This window comes from Hesperophylax consimilis, chromosome 10, assembly GCF_061612785.1.
Source record: "Hesperophylax consimilis isolate HC1 chromosome 10, BYU_Hcon_1.0, whole genome shotgun sequence".
Lineage (NCBI taxonomy): Eukaryota > Metazoa > Arthropoda > Insecta > Trichoptera > Limnephilidae > Hesperophylax > Hesperophylax consimilis.
Window position 1 is genome coordinate 38,274,800 of NC_142845.1, and position 21,190 is coordinate 38,295,989.

Consider the following 21,190-nt stretch of genomic DNA (forward strand, 5'->3'; position numbering starts at 1 on the left):
ATATTTTTTACTATTCATGTGTAAAAGCCCCTAAAAAGGGCGTTAATAAATAAATACATAAATTAAATAAATTGAAAAAAACCTTACGAGAAAAAATACACGCCGCTGACGGGAATTGAACCCGCAATCTTCTTTACCAAAAGGTTTCGGTCATGTATTTTTCTCGGAAGATTTTTTCAGTTTGCTTTAAGTTTTGGTTCAAGGTTTTGGCATTTTTCGAAGATTTAGATATATTATATCTTCTCTAATGGCAACTCTCTATATGAAGTCTAAATATAGAAGTCATATAATATTTTTAATTTCATTTAACTTCATTTAATTTTTATAGTAAATGCACACTAAAATATATTTTTATATTATTTACATACATAATAAAATGTAAATAAAATATATTATATTGCATCTTATAAAATTGTAAAATGGGGCTCAGCACGGGTAAGCACCCGGTGAGGCACACGTTAATAATAATTGGATAATTTGTATAGCGCCGTTTTTGTGAAAAATCACCTCAAGGGCGCTGTGCCATATAATTTTAAAAAAATACTGCTAATGTAACAATAAAATTATCGTGTAAAGCAAAAGATTTTTACATGGTCCCCGTTGTTTTTTCCACGTGGGGATCGGTATGAAAAAAAAACAATCGTGTAAAACGGCCCATAAGGCGCTTCAATATAAAAACCCGTAAACCTCCGAATAAAAGCGAAACTCATGCCGAGTATGAACGCAGCAGAAGCCATCGAATGCAAAGCCTTATGCAGAGTAATCAATTTCCCCCAATTCTATTGCCTTTATTTTAGAGATTCTTTATCTGACACAAGAATAATTTCAAAATCATATTATCGTGCCCAAACTTGGTGTTCTTGTTGAATTTTGCCCTTTCTGAAGGGTGTGGGATGGTTTAACGAAGAAGAGATGCGGTGTTGTGTTTGGCCCTATCCGGTCGGATATGGGCAAGTGTTTGGTCAGCGTTTGGGGTTCTGTAGGGCTAAGGACCAAGGTGGGGCTATCCCAGTGGCGTAACAAGACCCGGGGCACGGGTACATTTTCAGACTTATAAATTATAGGTTAATTCTTAACTTAACTTAAGTTAACTTGGAGTATCTGTTTGTTGAAATCATTGTGATTTCAATGTAGTTATGTTTTATTTTTATGTTGCTGTGGCTCAGTCTGTTTGGGCAGGTAGAGAAACAAAAGCGCGTCTTACTTTTACGTCCAACAGACTGCGCTGTTTTAAAAAAATACGTGTTTGTCCAACAGATGGCGCTGTTTTATAATTTTGTAATATGTGCTCTGTCTCGTCTGTACGGTTTGTACGGCCTACTGGAACGTGACTGAGTGCGTATCACGTGACGCGCTAGGTTACACCCAGTGGCGACGTGTGATGGAAGAATATATATTTTTGTGTTAATTGAAAAAGATGTCATCGACTCCAAATACGCTCAGGAATCTTTATTAAGTCTTTCGACTGTATAATTTTTTATGTAGGTACCATGACTACAGTGCCCTTAATCAATTTGGTTTGTGTATTAAATTGTAGAGGTTTTCTAGTGCTTGTGATAGTTACTTAACTTTGTTTAAGTAATAAAACGATAAAACCAACCATATCTCGTTTTTTTAAAGTGGGGGCTATTTTTTGGGGGAGCTTAAAATTTAGATACCCGCCTCTGGGTTGTCCCTTCTTGTGTGTAGTGTTGTACTATATTATCCAGGTACCTTCTGTCTCCCGAAGGAACTCGGGAGAATAATATAGGATATGGGAACACTAACACCAACACGGCTATTTGTGTGGACCATCCCGCTATCTCATTCCGGCCCGCCGCGGCAGGGGGAGTGATCCGAGGGCCGCGGACGGAAATGTTCCATTGTTGCGTCTTGTATCGATCCTATTGTCTGGCCCGATAGCTGGCTTCCTTGATGCACTATTATAAATGTAACTAAACAAACACCACCAAGTAAAGTAATATAACTCTGGATATATGATTAAGTTTATTTGGGTGGATTTGTTGTAATAATAATAATGAATGGATTATTTGTATAACACCGTTTTAGTGGGAAAATCACCTTATGGGCGCTTAACAACTTAATTTTAGGCATTTAATTTATTCCTATCACTTAAATTGCGTTCTACCACTAGAACAGCACTCTAAAATGATAATTTTTCGATTTAAGTGATATGAAAAATTAATAATACATCTCACTTTTGGTATATATAATTTTACCTACAAGAGTTTCTACTACCATTTCAAGCTGTATCGATCATATTATGAAAATCTAAATTTGAACCACAGTGTTCCTCACTACTAATATAACAGATCATGGTAAAACATTGCTGAGATTTATGAGCTATAGATTAAAGAAAAAAGCCAAGGATAGTGAAAAATTAAAAACCGTCACCGTAACAATTAAGGTCAAATTAAAGGAGGAATCATGGAAGTCACAAAATTTTAATTGCTTAAAAAATGTTTTAAAAATGAGTGTGGAAAGATGTTACGTTAAAATATATTGTATATGTTTTTTCCCTACCCTTGTCCTAAATTAATCGCATAATTTACAGCATTTTTTTCTTCTACATTTGTTTGTTCTTTTAAATTATTAGCAAAATATGTTATTTCACATGGTAACCCTACATGTTTACTACTTTATTAAAATAATTTCCTTCAGCTTCGTAGATACCCATTATTCTTGCAAGAATATTTTTCTTCCAATATAAATATTACTTTGTGTTATTTTGTAAAATTATAAACCTCGACACAGGCTAGTCCTAGTGAGGTTCATAATTCAGATGTAAACAGTGATAATGCATGTAAAGAAACAGTAATAAATATACAATATGAAGTTTCTGAATAAAAATGTAAACATTTTATTCAAATTTAAGCTCTTAACTTATCTGTTTCTGCTTTCTTTTTCACATTCACATTACATTTTTACTGAAAAACGTTACATGAAACGAACAATATAATCTAACACCATTGCACAATAAAGTCAAACTTATATTATCTCCGATGCTGATCTGTCATACTAAAAAAACAAACGTATATTGATAGTACAAGTAAAAGACTTTTTAAGGTAGTTTTCAGGTACACAAGTTGAATTGTTTGTATGGAAAAATAATATTCTTTTATAGAAAAAAAAATTATGGGAAAAAACAACAAAATTTCGAAACAGTTATTTACTTTTTTTTACATCTACCATCTTTTAGAATCACCTTTCGAAGTTTGTGAATTTTACCCTCGGACACCCTGTATATTAGAAGATATTAAGGCGATGCACTACGTCGTGTAATATTTTAAATGGCGATAAGGTTTAAATTCCCGCTTAACACCATCCGCCTGTTTTGATTTATGCAAGAAAAAAACATGGCCAAAAAGTGCCTTTATTTTATTTTGTGGATGTTCAGGCATAAATATTTAATTCTTTTCCGATCATTTTATAAATAACTTAATTTTCCACATTATACAATAAAATCATAAGTAGGAGATTTTGAACTTTAAAGCAGTTTTCATAGGCCTTATACATTATTTTTTCTGGGCTAATAAAAAGACTTTTCTAAAAAATCCTCGATTATTTCAAAGGCCAAGATGTATTCTACTCGCAGTATTTAATTAAAGCATCTGAAACATTTCAAGGCGACCAAATTTTCAAACCAAAAACACGTGATTTTGCATTACTACGTAGTGCATCGCCTTAAATGAGATCTTGTATATTTTGCTGAAAAACTCGTAAAAATTTGCATAAGATCGCAATAAAAATATGAATCATCGTCTCAGTTTATGTAAATACACACGATGTTGTATTTTTAGGATCTGTTTTGTAAACGGCCTTGTCATTTCCACAGATATCTTATTCCTTGCAAGCTATCTCCCGCCCACCCAGTGCTAGCTAATCTTCTGATCTAATGTTTATAATTAATTTGTTGTGTCTTATACGTATCTATATAAATAAAATTAATGGATGGTGATTAAATTTTCTGTTTCTTTATGTCCCTTTTTCGAAATGATGTCTTCAAATAAAAATATTTTTTCACTTTATATGAATACTATGTAGGTATTTCACAATATTTTTTTTTTTAAATAAGCGCAATCTTTATTAATTAATATATTTAATAAGTATTGCAAGGAAGTTCCTAACATTCTTCCGCCAGCCTCGAAACGTTAACGAAAAAATACCGATACCATAATGACAATAATAAAGTTTATCCGGCACATTAATGTTATCAGTGTTATCACACAAAATCCTACGTTTTTGAAGCCCACATGTGGTGCTAATAATTAAAAGTTCATTCGCTTACCATTTAGGCACATTTCCTCCATTACCCCTACTTCAATTCGAACACGTTTGCGTATTTTAATTTGTTGATTAAAATACACAACGCTCTTCAGTAGGTGAGCGAAAAAGAATTGCCTTAAAAATTAATTACGGCATTACGCGATTGTCGCGTATTTCATTTGGACCCACCTGGCCCAGACATTTCATAGACAGACACTCCATGCGTCCGGTCCACACCTCTTCTACCATCGCATCAGTCGGGTCCAAGACGAACGAAGGGAATTAACCATTTATACACCCCGCCATATTGCATACCTATTTTTAAAATGATCTCTCGGTTACGTGCCTTGTACACGACTTCTCTGTGGAATTTCCGGTCCCAACCGTGGCGAACAAATTCATTTAGTTTAGTCTTTCGCCGCCAGTTGTGCGGTACGGTCGTTTTGTGCGTTCGGCGCCCGCTTGTTTTGTTTTTATCTGTGTGCAATAAAAGGTTGCAGTGTAATTGCCACCGCATGTGTCATCGTATTGTCAAATACTTTATGTTGTTTATTTAATTTTACCGTAATAATTGGTGTTAGAGTTTGGGAAAAAGTGGCAGAAAAAGGCCCTGACAAATATTGCAAGTGACATGTGTTCGTGAATGACTGTGCTAAGAATTTGGGGAATTCTCGGTGCATAAAGGATTCATATTTCAATGGAAACAGCTATATGTATGTAAAACCTACACTTGGAGATATTCTGAATATTATTTGTGTAGTTGAAGAGCACGTTTATGTTAACTTAAACTATTAAATTGTATTTTTTCACCATGATCGATGCATGTTTTTAGTTAGAGTAGACAGTTAGTAGTAGGAACGTAGACGTAAAAAATAAATTGCCATATAATAACATGTTGGTAGTAAATAATGTTGTGAGTGATTCTGTAAAAAAATGAACAACTCATGTAATGGCAAAAAGTAAAAAAAATCTGGTATTAATTATATTTGGCAGATACGCACTTATTGCAAATTTATGCAAACTCAATTAAATTTATAGGTGGGCGTAACCATACAACTTTCCCTTTATATCTAAAATTCATTTCAATTTATTATAAATAATTAAAATTGTACAGAAAAAATGAAGTAGCATAAATATAAATGCATTCCATACATTTATTTCTGTTATTAAAATGGAACTAGCTGTCTATCACGATCGACATTTGACAGACAATGCAATTTTAAGTTAATATTAATCTGGTAAGTTTTTAGATTTTCACGGCCAAAAGAATTTTTTTTGTTTGTTTTTGGGGTGTTATGCCGTGTTGCGCTATCATCAGGGCAGATCTGGATCTGCCCTGATGATGGACACTGCTACGCTGTCCGAAACGTCGGCTAAAGAAGGAGTTAGCGCAACACGGCATAACACCCCAAAAACAAACAACAATAATATTAATCTGTCAGTATAAAAGTTGTATTACAGATATATTTATTTCTACTAATTATTTACTGCGAATGCATTTTATGTAGCTACATGTATAATTTCCCGAACAATAATAACACATATAAATATAAATTATAATATGTAGCTTTTAACTGTTAACTACCTACCAGATGTTTTAGCAACAAATTGAATTTTCTGAGTGGAAATAGTTCAAAATTACTAATTACCAGTGGCGGTTTCCGGGGTTAATAACTGGGGAGGCAAGAACATTTTTGTATCTACCTAATTGTATCTTGTTCGTGGGCTAGCGTCTAGATGTGCATATTTGATATCAAGTACGTATTAAGTACGAGTATAAACATTTGATGTCCAGCATCCCTTCTACAAAAAGTCACCGACCGCCACTGATAGATACGTGTATCTTTCTCACATTTTCTACTATATTTTTTTAAGGAAGCAGTGCCCCCCCTGCCGTATTGCACGAACCGCTAGTGCATAACTACACACTCTTGAAAAGTCGTAAAATTATTATCATTTATATCTGTTGCCCTCACGAGTAAAAATTATTGCATTTTAAGACGTAACTTGACTACAAGGACAACATGTAATAACAGCAAAATGTTCGTGAAAATGGCATCTCAATTATTACATATTGCGTTAGATTATGATGATAAAATGTGATTCCCCTCCTTTTCACGAGTATTATCCATGAGGAGTTGGGTTTAGTGTTTGGCATGACGGTCATCTTCACGATTTCACTTCTGATCGTGGTTCTGGTGCAGATCGCAATATTTTATTTTGTATAATTTTTATTATGAATAATAAACTTCGGGAAGCGTATCGGTCCACCCTGCACACAAAAAACTCCAGGCCCCGTGCGATGGTGTTTTGACATCTGTATTATAAACATTTAATAGTAGATATCTATTTGTTTTTGAAAATCTCTGTTCGTTATCTCTGGCGAAATTGCGATGCATATTTTTATAGCAGATTTCGCTCCCTAGGGCGAACTTAGCTGTACCTACCCTAAGCGCTGTCAACATTGCCATTTCGAGAGTTTGACTTATTGTGCTACACTGAATCAATCTTCCAGTCATTGTACTTTGTGTTGTTCCCTTCCAATTCGAAGGAATCTTAGAAAAGAGTTATACAATTTTCGTATTTTATGGAGTTAACTCCGAAGCTTTCTGTTTATCCTCAACCGAATAGATCAGCCTTCCAAAGAGCCTATGAACATCAGCCGGTAGGCTGGTAGGCTTGTAGGCAGGTACCAGGTAACTAGTTAGGCGGGAGTTAGCTACCAGCTCGTGTTTTCACTTTGGTGTGCGCACAATACTTTTTTAAAATTTTACAATGTCTTTGATGATCTTTAGAGTGTGGGAAAAATCACCAAGCCAAATGAAATTCTCCAACAGAGTTTCTCCGTTTGGCCAGAGGCGACCAGACCACACAACATAGGCACTGGCCGGGCCCAAACGGTTCTGCACAAAGCCGCCATGCCATACCAAACTCTAACAAAGACAGTATGAGCACAGTACTACCAAAAAGTATTAGAATCAAAGATGCTTTTAGTATTTCTTTAGTACTACACCATTCATAATATTGCGTACTAGCCCACAACTCCTAGCTTCATACAAATTCAATGACTTATTCAATTACTTTTTTTTTTAATTTATTGAAAGTTTTTATATGTTTTTATACATTGTGACAGTTATACAAATAAAAATACAGTTTAGTATTTAGCAAAAAATCCCACAAAGGCAAAGTCTGTGCGTGGGTATTATAAAATTTCTATGGTATAAGATTAAAACATAAAATTAATGTGTACATTTCATTTGAGGATAAAAAAAAAAAAAAAAAACGAGCCACGTCTTCCTGTTGCGTACCCGACATATCTTATTTTTAGTTTGTCTATCATCAGGGATAGCTTATTCACTTTTCACTAATAAATCAGCTTTACTAAGTCTGGTGATGGCTGTTTTCTGTAGAACTTATCCACTTTTCCAATTATCACTATTATACCCAGTGAGTTTGATCGCTTGCGGTTTGCGACCAAACTCTTTAACTCTTGGTTTCGTTTAGACCTCAATTCCCATACTGCGAGTGCGGTGCCAATCTGTATCGAGTTCACTTTCAAAAGATCCCGGTACAGTGGGGACAAAATGATATGACCAAACGAAGCTCAGTAAAACCCAAACACAACTCGAAATGCGACCTATTAAATATGATTGGTTTGTTAATTAAATAAGTATATATATATGAATTTAAGTACTTCTGTGGATCTGTACATTGTACAACTTCCTTTCTCAGATAATTATATAAGCTACTGCAAAAAGCATCTTCATTATGGGCGCATGATTTGCGCTTTCGTGTCCTTATTGTGTACTATCTAATTATCATTATATTATGTTCCTGGTGAAATTGACCCAAATTCGTCCACTGAAAGGAATTAATTAGATGGTTTCATTGTACATATTATTATAGCTTCAAGTCAGATTATTGAATGTAGATAATTGTATATACACAAAAGATAACATTCCGGAGATATTATCATAGTTCTGTTTACAAATGAATAAGAATCTATCAGTTGTTAGATATGAATCACATAGCTTTGTTCGGTGTATATCTCTTGCGCCACGCGGTACCCCTCAAAAGAGAGTTGCGATCGCGGAGATAAAAGAGATTAATTAGATATTTTAATACAAATAAATTATTCGGTATTCCAGTTTGGTATTATTACCATGTTTGTAGCACGTTCGCCTGCACCGTAATAAGTGGTTTTCATTTTCAGTGGTTTGAGACGTGAATGGACATAAAACTAATTAACTTCAGTATAACTAATAGACATTGCATTGGCATTTCCATATTGGATCGGTCACGCCGATGTAATAACTAATAACTGTTTGTCAAGAAACCCGCATCAAATCCATACGTTAGTATCGCATGTGACAATGCACGCCGCACACCACGTCAATAACTTGTATGCGCTTTATTTATTCTAAACGCATTGAGAATCCCACCTTCTGAGTAATTACTAAACCTTGTTGTGTAAACGTGTTGAAAAATGCCGCGTCTTTACGTCTTCACATAAAATAAACAAGTACAGCGTTAATCTCGCTGCAATTACGCTAAGTTTCAATTGTTTGCTATTAACCTACTACTTTAATACTTTATAAACTTGCTCCAGATTATTCTCGTTCAGAATTTGTTATCAGAATCCATTTATTTGTAATTAAACGCGCTACCCGCTGCCCACGCTCGCTGTTAAATTCCCCGTCGCTCGGGGCCGAAGCTCCGACATTTCATATTAAACCTTCATCCAAATTTCTCAGTCCTCCGAGAAAAGAATGCGGAGAAGCAAGGGACTATGGACAAGGGCCCTACGAGATTTGTTCCATTAATTACGTATAAATTGAGAGATTCGGAGGAAGAGCCTCTCCTACGTAACTGGAGACAGTGTTAAACATGCAATCGAATAGAGATTTGCATCCTGGTAGTTCTGTGAACGGTAAAACTCTCGTTCAAGAGAGTATGTTTCTTATTTTCTCGCATTTAATAAAACAAAACCAAAATTCCTCCCCGAGTCCTTTGTAAGTAGATATTTAAATACCTACCTACTTAATAATAATCCATATATTTTATTTCAAATAAGGAAGTATACTATTTGTCCAAACAAACGTCACTATCTCGATGACAATTCTTTTTGAAGTGAAACTTCTTTACGCGCGTCATGCAATTTCGAGGAGTAAAACCAACTCATGACCGAAACGAAAATGCGGGACCGATTAAAGTTCATTTGATGTAGTAAAAGTTTTGAAGTAAAATATAAATGCTTCTTAGCTCATCTCGACAACTGGCGTTGGTGGTGTAATGGTCAGCATAGTTGCATTCGAAGCAGTTGATCCGAGTTCGATTCTCGGCCATGGAATATTATTTTTTTGTTTTTAAGGAATTTTTTTTTTTTAATGGTTGACCATAATATCAATCCACTAAGTAATATTTTAGGCCTGTAGCATAATTGAAAAGTTAAAGAATGATATAAAATTTTTTATGATGTTAACGATAAAAAAATGAAAAAAAACATAAAATTAAAATAAAAAATGGGCCAACGGCACGCGGTGTTCCCAAGCGGTCACCCATCCAAGTACTGACCGCGCCCAATGTTGCTTAACTTCGGTGATCGGACGAGAACCGGTGTGTTCAAAATGGTATGGTCGTTGGCAAAAGTTAAACAATATTAATTTCTATTCTACCTGCCAATAAATATATGAAAATTAGTATAAAAAAGCCCTAATAATATTGAAAAAATTAGCAAGGTGTGTGCGAGGTTGATAAAAATAATCATTACATACGCGCTTGAAAAAGATCGTAATTATATTAATAAGTTTGTAGGAATTTTTTTTTTCAATGGTTGACCATAATATCAATCCACTAAGTAATATTTTAGGCCTGTAGCATACTTGAAAAGTTAAAGAATTTTATGATATTATTAATTATAGTAATGATAAAAAAATAAAAAAAACATGAAATTAAAATAAAAAATAGGCCAACGGCACGCGGTGTTCCCAAGCGGTCACCCATCCAAGTACTGACCGCGCCCAATGTTGCTTAACTTCGGTGATCGGACGAGAACCGGTGTGTTCAACATGGTATGGTCGTTGGCAAACGCTAAACAATATTAATTTCTACTCTACCTGCCAATAAATATATGAAAATTAGTATAAAAAAGCCCTAATAATACTGAAAACATTAGCAAGGTGTAAATATTATATACCTAGTTTAACTCACTCTCCTAACTCATCTTCGCTGTCTACAGGCAGAGCGCACGACTGTGGTCGTGAAGAACCGAGGTTCGATCCCCGCTTTAACTAATTTTTTTTTTCTTTTTTTATAACTTTTAATTTTTTTTATCACATGCTACTTATAAATATGTCAATAGACAGAAAAAAAGAGAGAATGAAATGAAAAGAGAGAGAGAGAAGAATACTAGAAGTTTCACTTCTGTCTTGCGTAGGCTTGACACACCCATTTTTTTTCAAACTTTCTTCAGGCAGCTGTTACCATATTGAAAAAATGCCAACAAGAAAGTCCAAATAAACACGACAATTACACATTTGAAAAAATATTTGTCACTATCTTGAACCGGAAACGGAAAATACAAACAAATTTATAGACAGACAAAATGCAAAACGGTCAAGTTAAAACAGGACTTCCCTACGCTCAGTCAACCATTACACATTTTCTAACCAAAGGTGATAGAACTAGCCCTACTTTGGCACCCGCGCTTCATTCTCATTCAACACAGTCGCATTACTCTTCTATTAAACTTGTTATTGATTCACTCGATCGTGATATGTCTTCTCCACGCCTTCTCATTGTGTCAATCAAAGCCGTGTATATTTATAATTCTTACAATATTAACTGAACATTATCATAATTTTTTTACTTTGAAAATGCCTAGCGAACTTGAAGAAAGTTCAAAGCAATAGTAATTTGTCTTTGTGCACAGGTTGTAGGTCCGCCGAATATCTGAAATGTAGACATGAAGTTGTTGACAAAGTAGACAGCTGGGGAGTGTCACGTCTCCATGATATTTCCGGTTTTTTTCCGCCACTTTTATTTTGAGTAATGCTTCTTCCACATTTGAGCAGAAATAATAATTCTTGGAATTATTGTTTTAAAAAAAGATTTGGTGGTAGATTCCTGGAACGGTTACGCTATGCACCACGGATAAACTAAATTATAATTAACATTTTCCCCTTTGAAACGAATAGCTTCATCACACTATTTAAATATTTGCTTGTGTGTGGGAATGACTTGTAAGTAATACCACTATTTTAATTTTAATAAAGTGCTGTTAGCTAATAAAACGATTTTCACGGTTTCTAAATGAGACGTTTTTCTCTATCTTCTCTTTTCATATTCTTCTATTCTCATCAATCTTCTCTTTTCATATAAGTTGGGTTATCTTATTAGAAAGTTCTAAAACTTGCCAAAACAAAAATACTATTGTTCAGTTAATCATGCAGACCTCCTATCATATTCTGTCCGTCTTTCAGAGTTCCTTTGTCTTTGTTGGGGTATTTTATGGGATTTTTGATCCGAAACAATCCCCCGCCACGATACGTCCATAATCAATCCATCAGTCCCTCGTCCAGCCAGGCCAGCCAGGCCAGCCAGTCCAGCGGCGAGGGCTGTGGGCGGACTTAGGACGCGGCTGCCTGTCAAACTTCTGAAGGAATAACGCGTTTGACATGAACTCGTGGAAAAAGCCTGATTTTAGCGATATTTACAAACACTTTTTGTATAAAACAAAAATGAAACTTTTTTCCACTTTAATTTTATTGACCGTAACCGGTTTCAGCTCGTTAAAGCCATCTTCACTTTTTTATTCTTATAATTTATTTTTTTAATGTTTGATATTTAATAGGTATTTGTATTTTTTACAATAAATATTTTCCAGTTTGTTCAACCGACTTGAGTTTCAATACTATTTTCCTTATTGAAAATAAATTGAAAGATATGGAACATTCGAGCATTCGAGCGATCGACATTACGAACTGAAAATATTTTCCTTGATTATACATAAATTTCATACATACATATATTATATTGTAGTTTCGCATTATAGATATGTTTAATTCAATAATGGATGAGACAGATTTCTTATTGCATTCGTTTATATTCATTTCAAAGTAACATTCAATAAGGCTTCCATCTTAGAAGGTTCATCCTTATGTCAAAAGTCCTTTAAAAAGCCTCAAGTTTCGCTGCCGAAGACATGTATGTTTATATTTACATTCACGTCTCCGTTCTGGAGCGGATTCCCTCGCAAACCTTTTAAACCATTTAAATCAACACATCTCTGCCATATTTCATGCGATCCGTTAAATTTGAGATGTGAGCAGCTTCTATCTTCAGGCCGTTGCCTCGACACGTGTCGTGTATACATTTTCTTGTAGGTATTGAAACTAGCATGTTACTGCTTTTTGCTAAAAAAAATGATGTACGTAATCTGGAGTCTCAACTGCTCCCTGTTAACCAGAGCCAGTGAAACTATGGCAACCACAACAGAGAAAGGTGGAAGTACTTGAATATTCACATCTAATTACCAAACACTAATTCTGAATGGTAGTCTTTCGCCATGGCTATATATAATTTTTAATTTTTTTTTTATTATTTAATATATATAAAGTGGGTATAGGATATAATATGAGTACATAAAAAAATATATTTACTAAAAATATATTACCACTCTCGGTTATGTAGATATTATTGTGTTAGTGAGGGTTAATACAAATCAGTATGTTTCACCAGGGCTATATATCTATCTACCACTCTCGGTTATGCAGATATTATTGTGTTAGTGAGGGTTAATACAAATCAGTATGTTTCACCAGGGCTATATATCTATCTACCACTCTCGGTTATGCAGATATTATTGTGTTAGTGAGGGTTAATACAAATCAGTATGTTTCACCAGGGCTATATATCTATCTACCACTCTCGGTTATGTAGATATTATTGTGTTAGTGAGGGTTAATACTAATCAGTATGTTTCACCAGGGCTATATATCTATCTACCACTCTCGGTTATGCAGATATTATTGTGTTAGTGAGGGTTAATACAAATCAGTATGTTTCACCAGGGCTATATATCTATCTACCACTCTCGGTTATGCAGATATTATTGTGTTAGTGAGGGTTAATACAAATCAGTATGTTTCACCAGGGCTATATATCTATCTACCACTCTCGGTTATGCAGATATTATTGTGTTAGTGAGGGTTAATACAAATCAGTATGTTTCAAGATAAACGCAAATAAAATTCGCAGCAATAATGCCACTTTAAACTCAGCATGAACTGTTTAAATTGAATTCCATGCCCCGAGGAAATGAGTTGTTTATTTTATTTGCGGCCATTGTTTTGTTCGTGTTTTGTTTGAAGTTCACGGCTGCATCCGACGGCGATTAAAGAAATAAGAAACACACTCGCCTTGATGAAATGACGTGTGAACAAACCTCTGCAGGTAAACAATTAAAACAATCTCAATAAAATATTTAAACATTATTAAAATGTTTGCACGAACTTAAATCGTAAACGGTTATTGCCTTCGCCGGCTTTTTAGGTTGTTGAAGTACGAAAGTGAAAACAATACACACTCACAGACAATTCTGGCCGACAGGTATTTATATTGATATACTCGTACAATGGCATTGAATCGCCTAATGTGACAAATGCAAATAGTTAACATTTAGGATAAATGGAGTTTGTGATGAAACTATTGTCCCAACCGTCTGAAGCCAATGAGACTACGGCATCCCGTCTTACCGTCGAGCCTTACCCTTCGACCAAGGAGGCCGTCACAATCGTATTTACAATCAACAGACATGCAAAAGTTTAACCGTATTTTTTATGCATTTACTAACTTTTTGCAGTAATCTCACGGTATGTTTCGACAAAAATATCGATATATTTCGCTAATAAACAATTAGTGAATGTTAATTAAGTGTTAATCTCAAGTGACCTACCATGTAAGTAATGTACTGTATATTATCTCCATATATAGTTAGTAATAACATAGATCATTGTAGAAATGTATTTTATGTTTGTACAGCGCCCTTGAGGTGATTTTGCACAAAAACGGCGCTATACAAGTCATGCAAATATTATTATATTTAAAAATAAAAAGTAATATAAAGAAGCTACCTACATTACATATACCACTATTAGTTCCCCACTTCAACCAGCGTGGTGCTGTATGAGAGGATACTAATTTTAGTATAGTATTTGTTTTGCTGGAGTCGTACACTATACGTAGTAATGCAAAATCATGTTTTTTTTTTATATTAACTCCACAGAGGAGGCCCTGAAGAAAATAATTTCCCTCAGGGCCTATGTCATCTTTGGGGATGCTGTGTGGAGGGTCTTTTTGTGGAGAGGAAGTAGTGAACATAGGTCGTGAAGAGTCCCATGTTGTAGGAGGGAGGAAACACAGAGGCCGGCAGTTCGTTCCACAGCCGAGCTGTTGAACTTAAGAACGAATCGTAGAAGCGACCCGTTCTCATGTGACAAATGTCAACCGTGTACAAATGTTGGGCGCGCGTTTGGCGTGTATTTTTGGTTTGAAAATTTGTTCGCCTAGAAATGTTTCAGATGTTTTAATTAAATACTGCGAGTAGAATACATCTTGGCCTTTGAAATAATCGAGTATTTTTTACATAAGTCTTTTTATAAGCCCAGCAAAAAATAATTTATAAGGCCTATGAAAACTGCTTTAATGTTCAAAATTTTTCTACTTACGAACCCATTTTCGGTTATAGTTTTATTTTTAATGTGGCAAATTAAGTTATTTATAAAATGATCGGAAAACATTTAAATATTTGTGCCTGAACATCCACAAAATAAAATAATAGGCACTTTTTGGCCATGTTTTTTTGTTAACATAAATCAAAACAGGCGGATGGTGTTAAGCGGGAATTTAAACCTTATCGCCATCTACGTAAGGGTTGTTATTGATAGCGGGTCAATTTAAAATATTACGCGATGTATTGCATCGCCTTAATGAAATTAACCGCAATCTGTTCTCACGCTGTAACTTTTGAAATCTCTTACCCGATCATTTTAGATTGATTATCAATTAATAACATCGTCATCCCATATCGCTACAGTTCATACATATAAAACTAGGCTATTTATGAATGAAAATGTCAGATTTGACATGTCAAATGCCTTGGCGATTAAAAAAGGAACTCTTCTGTGGCTTATCGCAGCTTTGAGCGGCAGATTTAGCCCGCTTAAATTTGAGCGAGGAATGTCGTACATACCAACATACCGAGCATGCGGATTGATACCGGGCCATAGTAATATAATATAACTTTAGCCTTTAGACCCAGATACTACTGTAAGCAGTCGTAAATAAATATTTAATTTTTAAATCTATTATAATCTGAACTCGTTCACTCATTGCCGTAGATATTCGATATAAATATTTATCCTATTTCGACCTTAGTCACTTTATTAGATTGCTTTATTTTCCTGTTGAACTATTGACTTGTTATTTTTTGTATTTTCGTGTACTTCCTCGAGATACGAATACTTCGAAACTAAATCGGTACATTGCAACATTAGCCTTGACTTATTTATCTTGTATCAATATCGTTCTTTGCCATAGGTTGAAATTCAAGTTTATTTATATGCCTATTGTTTCCGGCTTTCAAAAATGATGTGTTAATTAGTTTTGACTAATCATTATTTAATCGATTATGTAGGTTACGCCTTGTTGTTGCTCTTGCTGTATAGTAAGTAACTACTTTAGCATTTTTACTAAACATTTAAATTTCTATGTGGTAAAAACTTAATAGTCCAGTTACTACTCTAACTCCCTGCTCTGACACGTGTTTATACTAAATCCAGTTTGACGGGAAAATGGAACGCACCGAGGCACTTATTCCTGTCTCGTCAGTTTTTTAAATCACGTATTTTTAACTACCCCTCAAATGGGATCCGAAAAGGTGACCTACATAAAAATTTATTTTGGAAGTGGGATTTTTAAATTTCTCTTTTAACGATACGATTTTTGTTATGTGTTTGGAAAACATATGAAGCCATTTAGATTGCATGGGTAGGTCTAAAGAAGCTTTTCATAACCATTTATAAATGATAATTGTTTCATTAATTTTTTTTTTAAATAAAATAAAACAAAATTATATATTAAATGAGCAGGCAGGCCTTTAACAGTAATTGAGTTATTATAAGCAATAATTAGTCCCCTGAAATATCCATACACATTGAAAATATCTCCTGAGTAAAAATAAATGCCGCCGACGGGAATTGAACCCGCACCTTCTGATGTCTGGTCAGGTGCTCTGGACCACTGAGCCACTGTTCTAAATTAGTTTATATTAGTAGAATCGATAACATGTTGTGTAAGATTTTCCCATGCCTCCACTTTCCTACTTGCAATGAAATGTTTCCTAGGATTGGATGCAAATGGTGTTTTATTAATTTTGTGTCCGCGGAGATTTATATTTTTCAGGAAAAACTTTTTCTCTAAACTTATTTTCTTAGGTTATACCCATCAATGTAATATATCATTGAATAAGAAGATAATAGGAATAAATGTAAACGAAACGTGAAATAGTCTTGTTCTATTTCATGTTTCGTTTAGATTCATTAGTATAATGTTCTTCTTCACTGATATATTTATATTTTTATTGATGGTGAAGATTTCTTGGATGCCAGAGCAACTATGATGTCCAGATAAAATTCAATCAATCAAGTCACCCCTTAGTTCCTTGAGTCTATCTTCATATTGCCGGTCTTTCAAAGCTCTTGGTATTTTTGTAAATATTCTTTGTACTCTCTCTATTAGGTCTACATATTTAAAAAGCATATTCCAGGAGAGGTCGCACATATGTTTTGTGTATGTTTAACATCAAGTCCGGTGTTAGGTCAAGGAAAGCTTTCCTGATTAAATATGTCATTGAATTTGCTCTTTGACAATCCCATAATAATATAACCAATCCTTAGGTTAAGAGACAAGGAGCTTACTGCTCTACCTGTTCTATCACGGGGGTCGTCAAACATGTTTTGAAAAAAATTGATAAACGTGTTTCTAAATGTTGCATTCAAAAGTTTGGAGAACATGTTTAAATTGCTCTATTACCCATTCGATCCAATTCTGTCGATAAATCTTCCATTATTTGTTAAGTAACTATAACGTGTTTAACCCTCCCGAGCTAGTATGCCCTAATCTCTGGCAGGATCTCTTTTGGGGTACAAAGTACAACCTCCTACAGACCTGGTAGTGTAGTACTGATGACTGCGGACCACCCGTACGAACCTAATGCCTTTCAGACATTTTTACCTTTTTTATCTATCCGAGGACCGCTCTCGTAATAATTTCTTCCATCGTGGTCCTTGGTGTTTATTTTTAAAGTAAAACGATTTCATAAATTATGATGGCAGCGATTCGGAGACCACTAAACACGAAGTGAAGTTTATTTTTGTCAGGAAAATGAGGAGTGGTCATCATAATTCCATCATGCGTTGCGGAGGTCCTGCTTATTTTTGATGGTGTGTTTTTTGTTTGAGTTCAGATCAATGTTTACATCTCGAATGCCGACATCATTCTGTCAGATTTATCTTGTTTTCGTATTTTATTTATTTGTTTTGAATCACCGCCATGAAAGGCGTAAGTAGCGATGATTCAATATTGATCCAGTGATGAGAGGTCAAGAAAAATAATATTTTTATTTTATTTTCAATCACACGAAATTGATCATAATATTTATATTAGAAAATTGCACGATGTTAACGGTATTACTAGTAGTTTCAACTATAGACTAGACAATTATAATAATTTTCTGTGAAAATATCATATTATGTGTAGGTAATTTATCGCTTGTCTGAATACTTGAATTTCAATCAATTCCAATTTTGAAAATGACATTTAAATTCCATTTCATTGAACCAGAGTTACCTTTATTCACAGACAGACCCAAAAGTTATTTTTTAAATAAAATTAATAATGGTGGTTTTAGTAAGTTTTCTACTTTATAATAGAGATTTTTCTAAAACTCACTGGCCCTTAACATAGCACTACTTTTTGTAATTTATTTGTCTACCTACCACATCTCTTATAACAATTATAACTAATTATCATTATTATTTTCTATATATTGAATTACTCTGTAGGTATATTTATAAAATATGTGCACATTTCGAGGCTCATAAACCATAAGTTCCACAGGACACAAAGTCTGACTTTAATTGACCCTTAAGTCTGTGCGGTCTGCCCAGATGTTGGAGTGTGAAATAATAGAACCGTACCCGTAATAGGCGGACCCCCCACATGGAAATATCAATAATTTTATGTATATTTTCATGGTCATTCATAAATTATAGTTAACAAGACGGGGCTGAATTGGTAAGGCTTTAATATCTTATGGGTACCACAGTAACATATTGTTTGATTTTTTGTAACTCTTATTATAAATGTCACATGTTCCATTTTCATTACATGTTAGATGCTTTTTTCGTTCTCATCATATTTTTTTCCATATTTTATAATTGTGACGTGTTGTTTTTTTGTTATGTCAGGCATCCCTTTGTTAATGCATTGTGTAGTTATGTTTGACATGCTTTTGTAATAAAAAATCTGGCAGGCAGTTCATAATGTTATCAACATCTGATATGATCTTCGAATTGTTTAATCGACAGTCCCTACCTCAAAAATAACGTTGGTATATTTACAAATCTGTTTTTTCGTAGTTATTTCATTAATCTTTCTGAAAATATGGGTGTAAATAGGATGTCGAGTCTAATCGGCAACATCACCTACAGGCTGCAGCCTGGTAAAACAGACCTCGACGCCATGAGGTACCTACGGCAACATGTATCATTAGTTTAATCTTGTATTTGTCGCTCCTCGTGAGGTTTAAGACCATATTGTTTCCGTTTTAAATAATATCAATCAGAACTTCTTTACGTAGAGCCCCCCTAAATGATATCTAGAATATGGTGCGTGGGAGACTTGACGAATAATGACAACGAAATAGGTTTCGCGGTAATAGCTGACTGTGATTTGAAAGGCTGCAATCATGTGGCGCCAATTATTAAACCTTGCCATACTTAACTCGGGCTAAACATACTTTATACGGAGTTTAAATTAGCACCAGCAGTTAGTGATTGGAGTTCTCACTTATCTCAACGATAAAGTTATTGAGGACGCGTTTTGTTACTGACGACTGACCCCCAACGTTTCCCCGTCTCATTATTGCATTATTCTTCAATTAGATTCTTGCCTCAGCTAAATAATTACATCAATAAATGCCGATCAGTATTTTATTGTTCAAGACGAATCTAATGCATTTCGTTCGGCGTAGTGAATGAATGACAACTGAATATTCACCGACATCCGCCACACAAATTATGAATGCGCATTGTATCCAAAGCCGAATCTAAAATCAGTTCTTGGAAACATCCAACTATCGATCCCCTGATTTCATCATACAATATGAAATATGACACACATTATTTTACAATTAAATTCCCACAACACTATTGTGGGATTGATTCATTCAAATGTAGCTTGGCTTGGCTGGGATTGGATTGGATTCCAAATAGTAAGAAAAGCTTCGTTCATACCCATCCTAAGTGCATGGTAATCTAATGGTAGTTTTAAGATTGTTAAGGTAATACCAACAAGTTATTTGTAAATCCAAAGCAGGATAACAATTATGAATGTGATTTGAAATTAACAACCTAACAACAAAGTGTTTTTTTTAATCTTTTATTCTTAAAGAAAATCTATTACGATAATTAATTGCAATAATTACAATTTATGTTGCTCAGGCGTGTCGCCCTGGGGTCTTAGAAAAAGTTTTGTTTGACCGTGAATTATTTCTGTTAATTATTATGCTTCCAGCATTCCATGTCGGATTGTGTATCTTGTCGAACCCTTCTGCTAGTGTTTATTTGAGATTTTCCAACCACTAATTTAAAGATTTTTTGGAATCATTTGGTCGTGAAGGGCACATCAAATATTTCTCTCGTGCTTTTCCTTAATTGGTCATATCAATAATAATATCACTGACCGAGTTAATTACAAGTGATTTTAAACCATGTCGTCAGTTTTCATTGTTAAATTAATTCAACGAGTATATCATTTCATCACCGATAACCGAAATGGGTCCATAACGCGAAATGTAAATAGTGAAGTCATGTTTTTGTTATATTTGTGAAGTTGTTCCCGTTTATAATATATATTTACATTCATTTAGTCAATTGGTTACTATGCTTGCTTGTGACCGTTTCCTTGGTTAAAAGTACGAACTAATCGTATTGACCGGCTTTCAACGAAACGTATTCCTTATATAACGAAAAAACGAGGCATTTAACTATGTCGACGTAACCGGGTGGGTTAATTTAAATTTAAAAAAAAACTGGTTATGTTTAGCCGGGTTGACGAGCTACATTCATTAGAAGGTAGTTTCATTATATTTTATAAGGTGTAACTAATTTTTTTTATTAACAAAACACGTACTAACACAACTTTTGGAAAATTGAGCTGTATTAACTTTTCTCCTCTTGAATCAACGTTTCGAACAGCTTTACTGTGGTCATCTTGCAGATGGCTCAAAAGTTAATCTTTATTGACCGTGAAAATCTTATATTATATAAAGCCGAACGCTATTCGATTTTGTTAGTTTAAATGTTCAGGCCTCATTTTGAATCGAGCAATCTTCAGAAGTAATCGTCAATAACGTCATTAATAATTAAATCGAGCTGGGAGGCCTAGCGCTGTTCCTTTATATGGCTCGGTCCATCTTGTCATGCCAGCTTTTCGATCGAAATAACATTTACTATTTTGTACCTTGTAATTAATTAAATATTTCGTTTGAACTCGTTTAGTGTCCGCGTTAGCCTGTTTTTATAATCTCTATTTATTGATATTGATTTGGTTCCTTTTGTAATGGACCCTCGCCGGTTTGTCC

General features: G+C 34.4%; 1 protein-coding gene and 2 non-coding genes across 5 annotated transcripts in view; 1 reads left to right on the forward strand and 2 right to left on the reverse strand.

Moving 5' to 3' along the window:
* Positions 1 to 21,190, forward strand: part of LOC149420727 (rho guanine nucleotide exchange factor 10-like protein) — a 430,013-nt gene that overhangs the window by 224,052 nt on the left and 184,771 nt on the right. For 2 of the 3 annotated variants that reach the window (XM_089636921.1, XM_089636922.1), the window contains exon 1: positions 4,693 to 4,979. The exons of the other annotated variant lie outside the window; for it this stretch is intronic. Coding sequence is in view for 1 of the 2 variants with exons in the window: in XM_089636922.1 (XP_089493048.1) it covers positions 4,964 to 4,979 (16 nt within the window). In the remaining variant the exon portion in view is untranslated. Of the gene's footprint in view, positions 1 to 4,692; positions 4,980 to 21,190 lie in introns of those variants that run through there. 3 annotated transcript variants of the gene reach the window in all.
* Positions 9,792 to 9,910, reverse strand: LOC149420729 (5S ribosomal RNA). Its single transcript, XR_016302752.1, has one exon. It is a non-coding gene; the product is annotated as a 5S ribosomal RNA (ribosomal RNA).
* On the reverse strand, positions 10,233 to 10,351 carry LOC149420730 (5S ribosomal RNA). The gene has a single exon (XR_016302744.1). It is a non-coding gene; the product is annotated as a 5S ribosomal RNA (ribosomal RNA).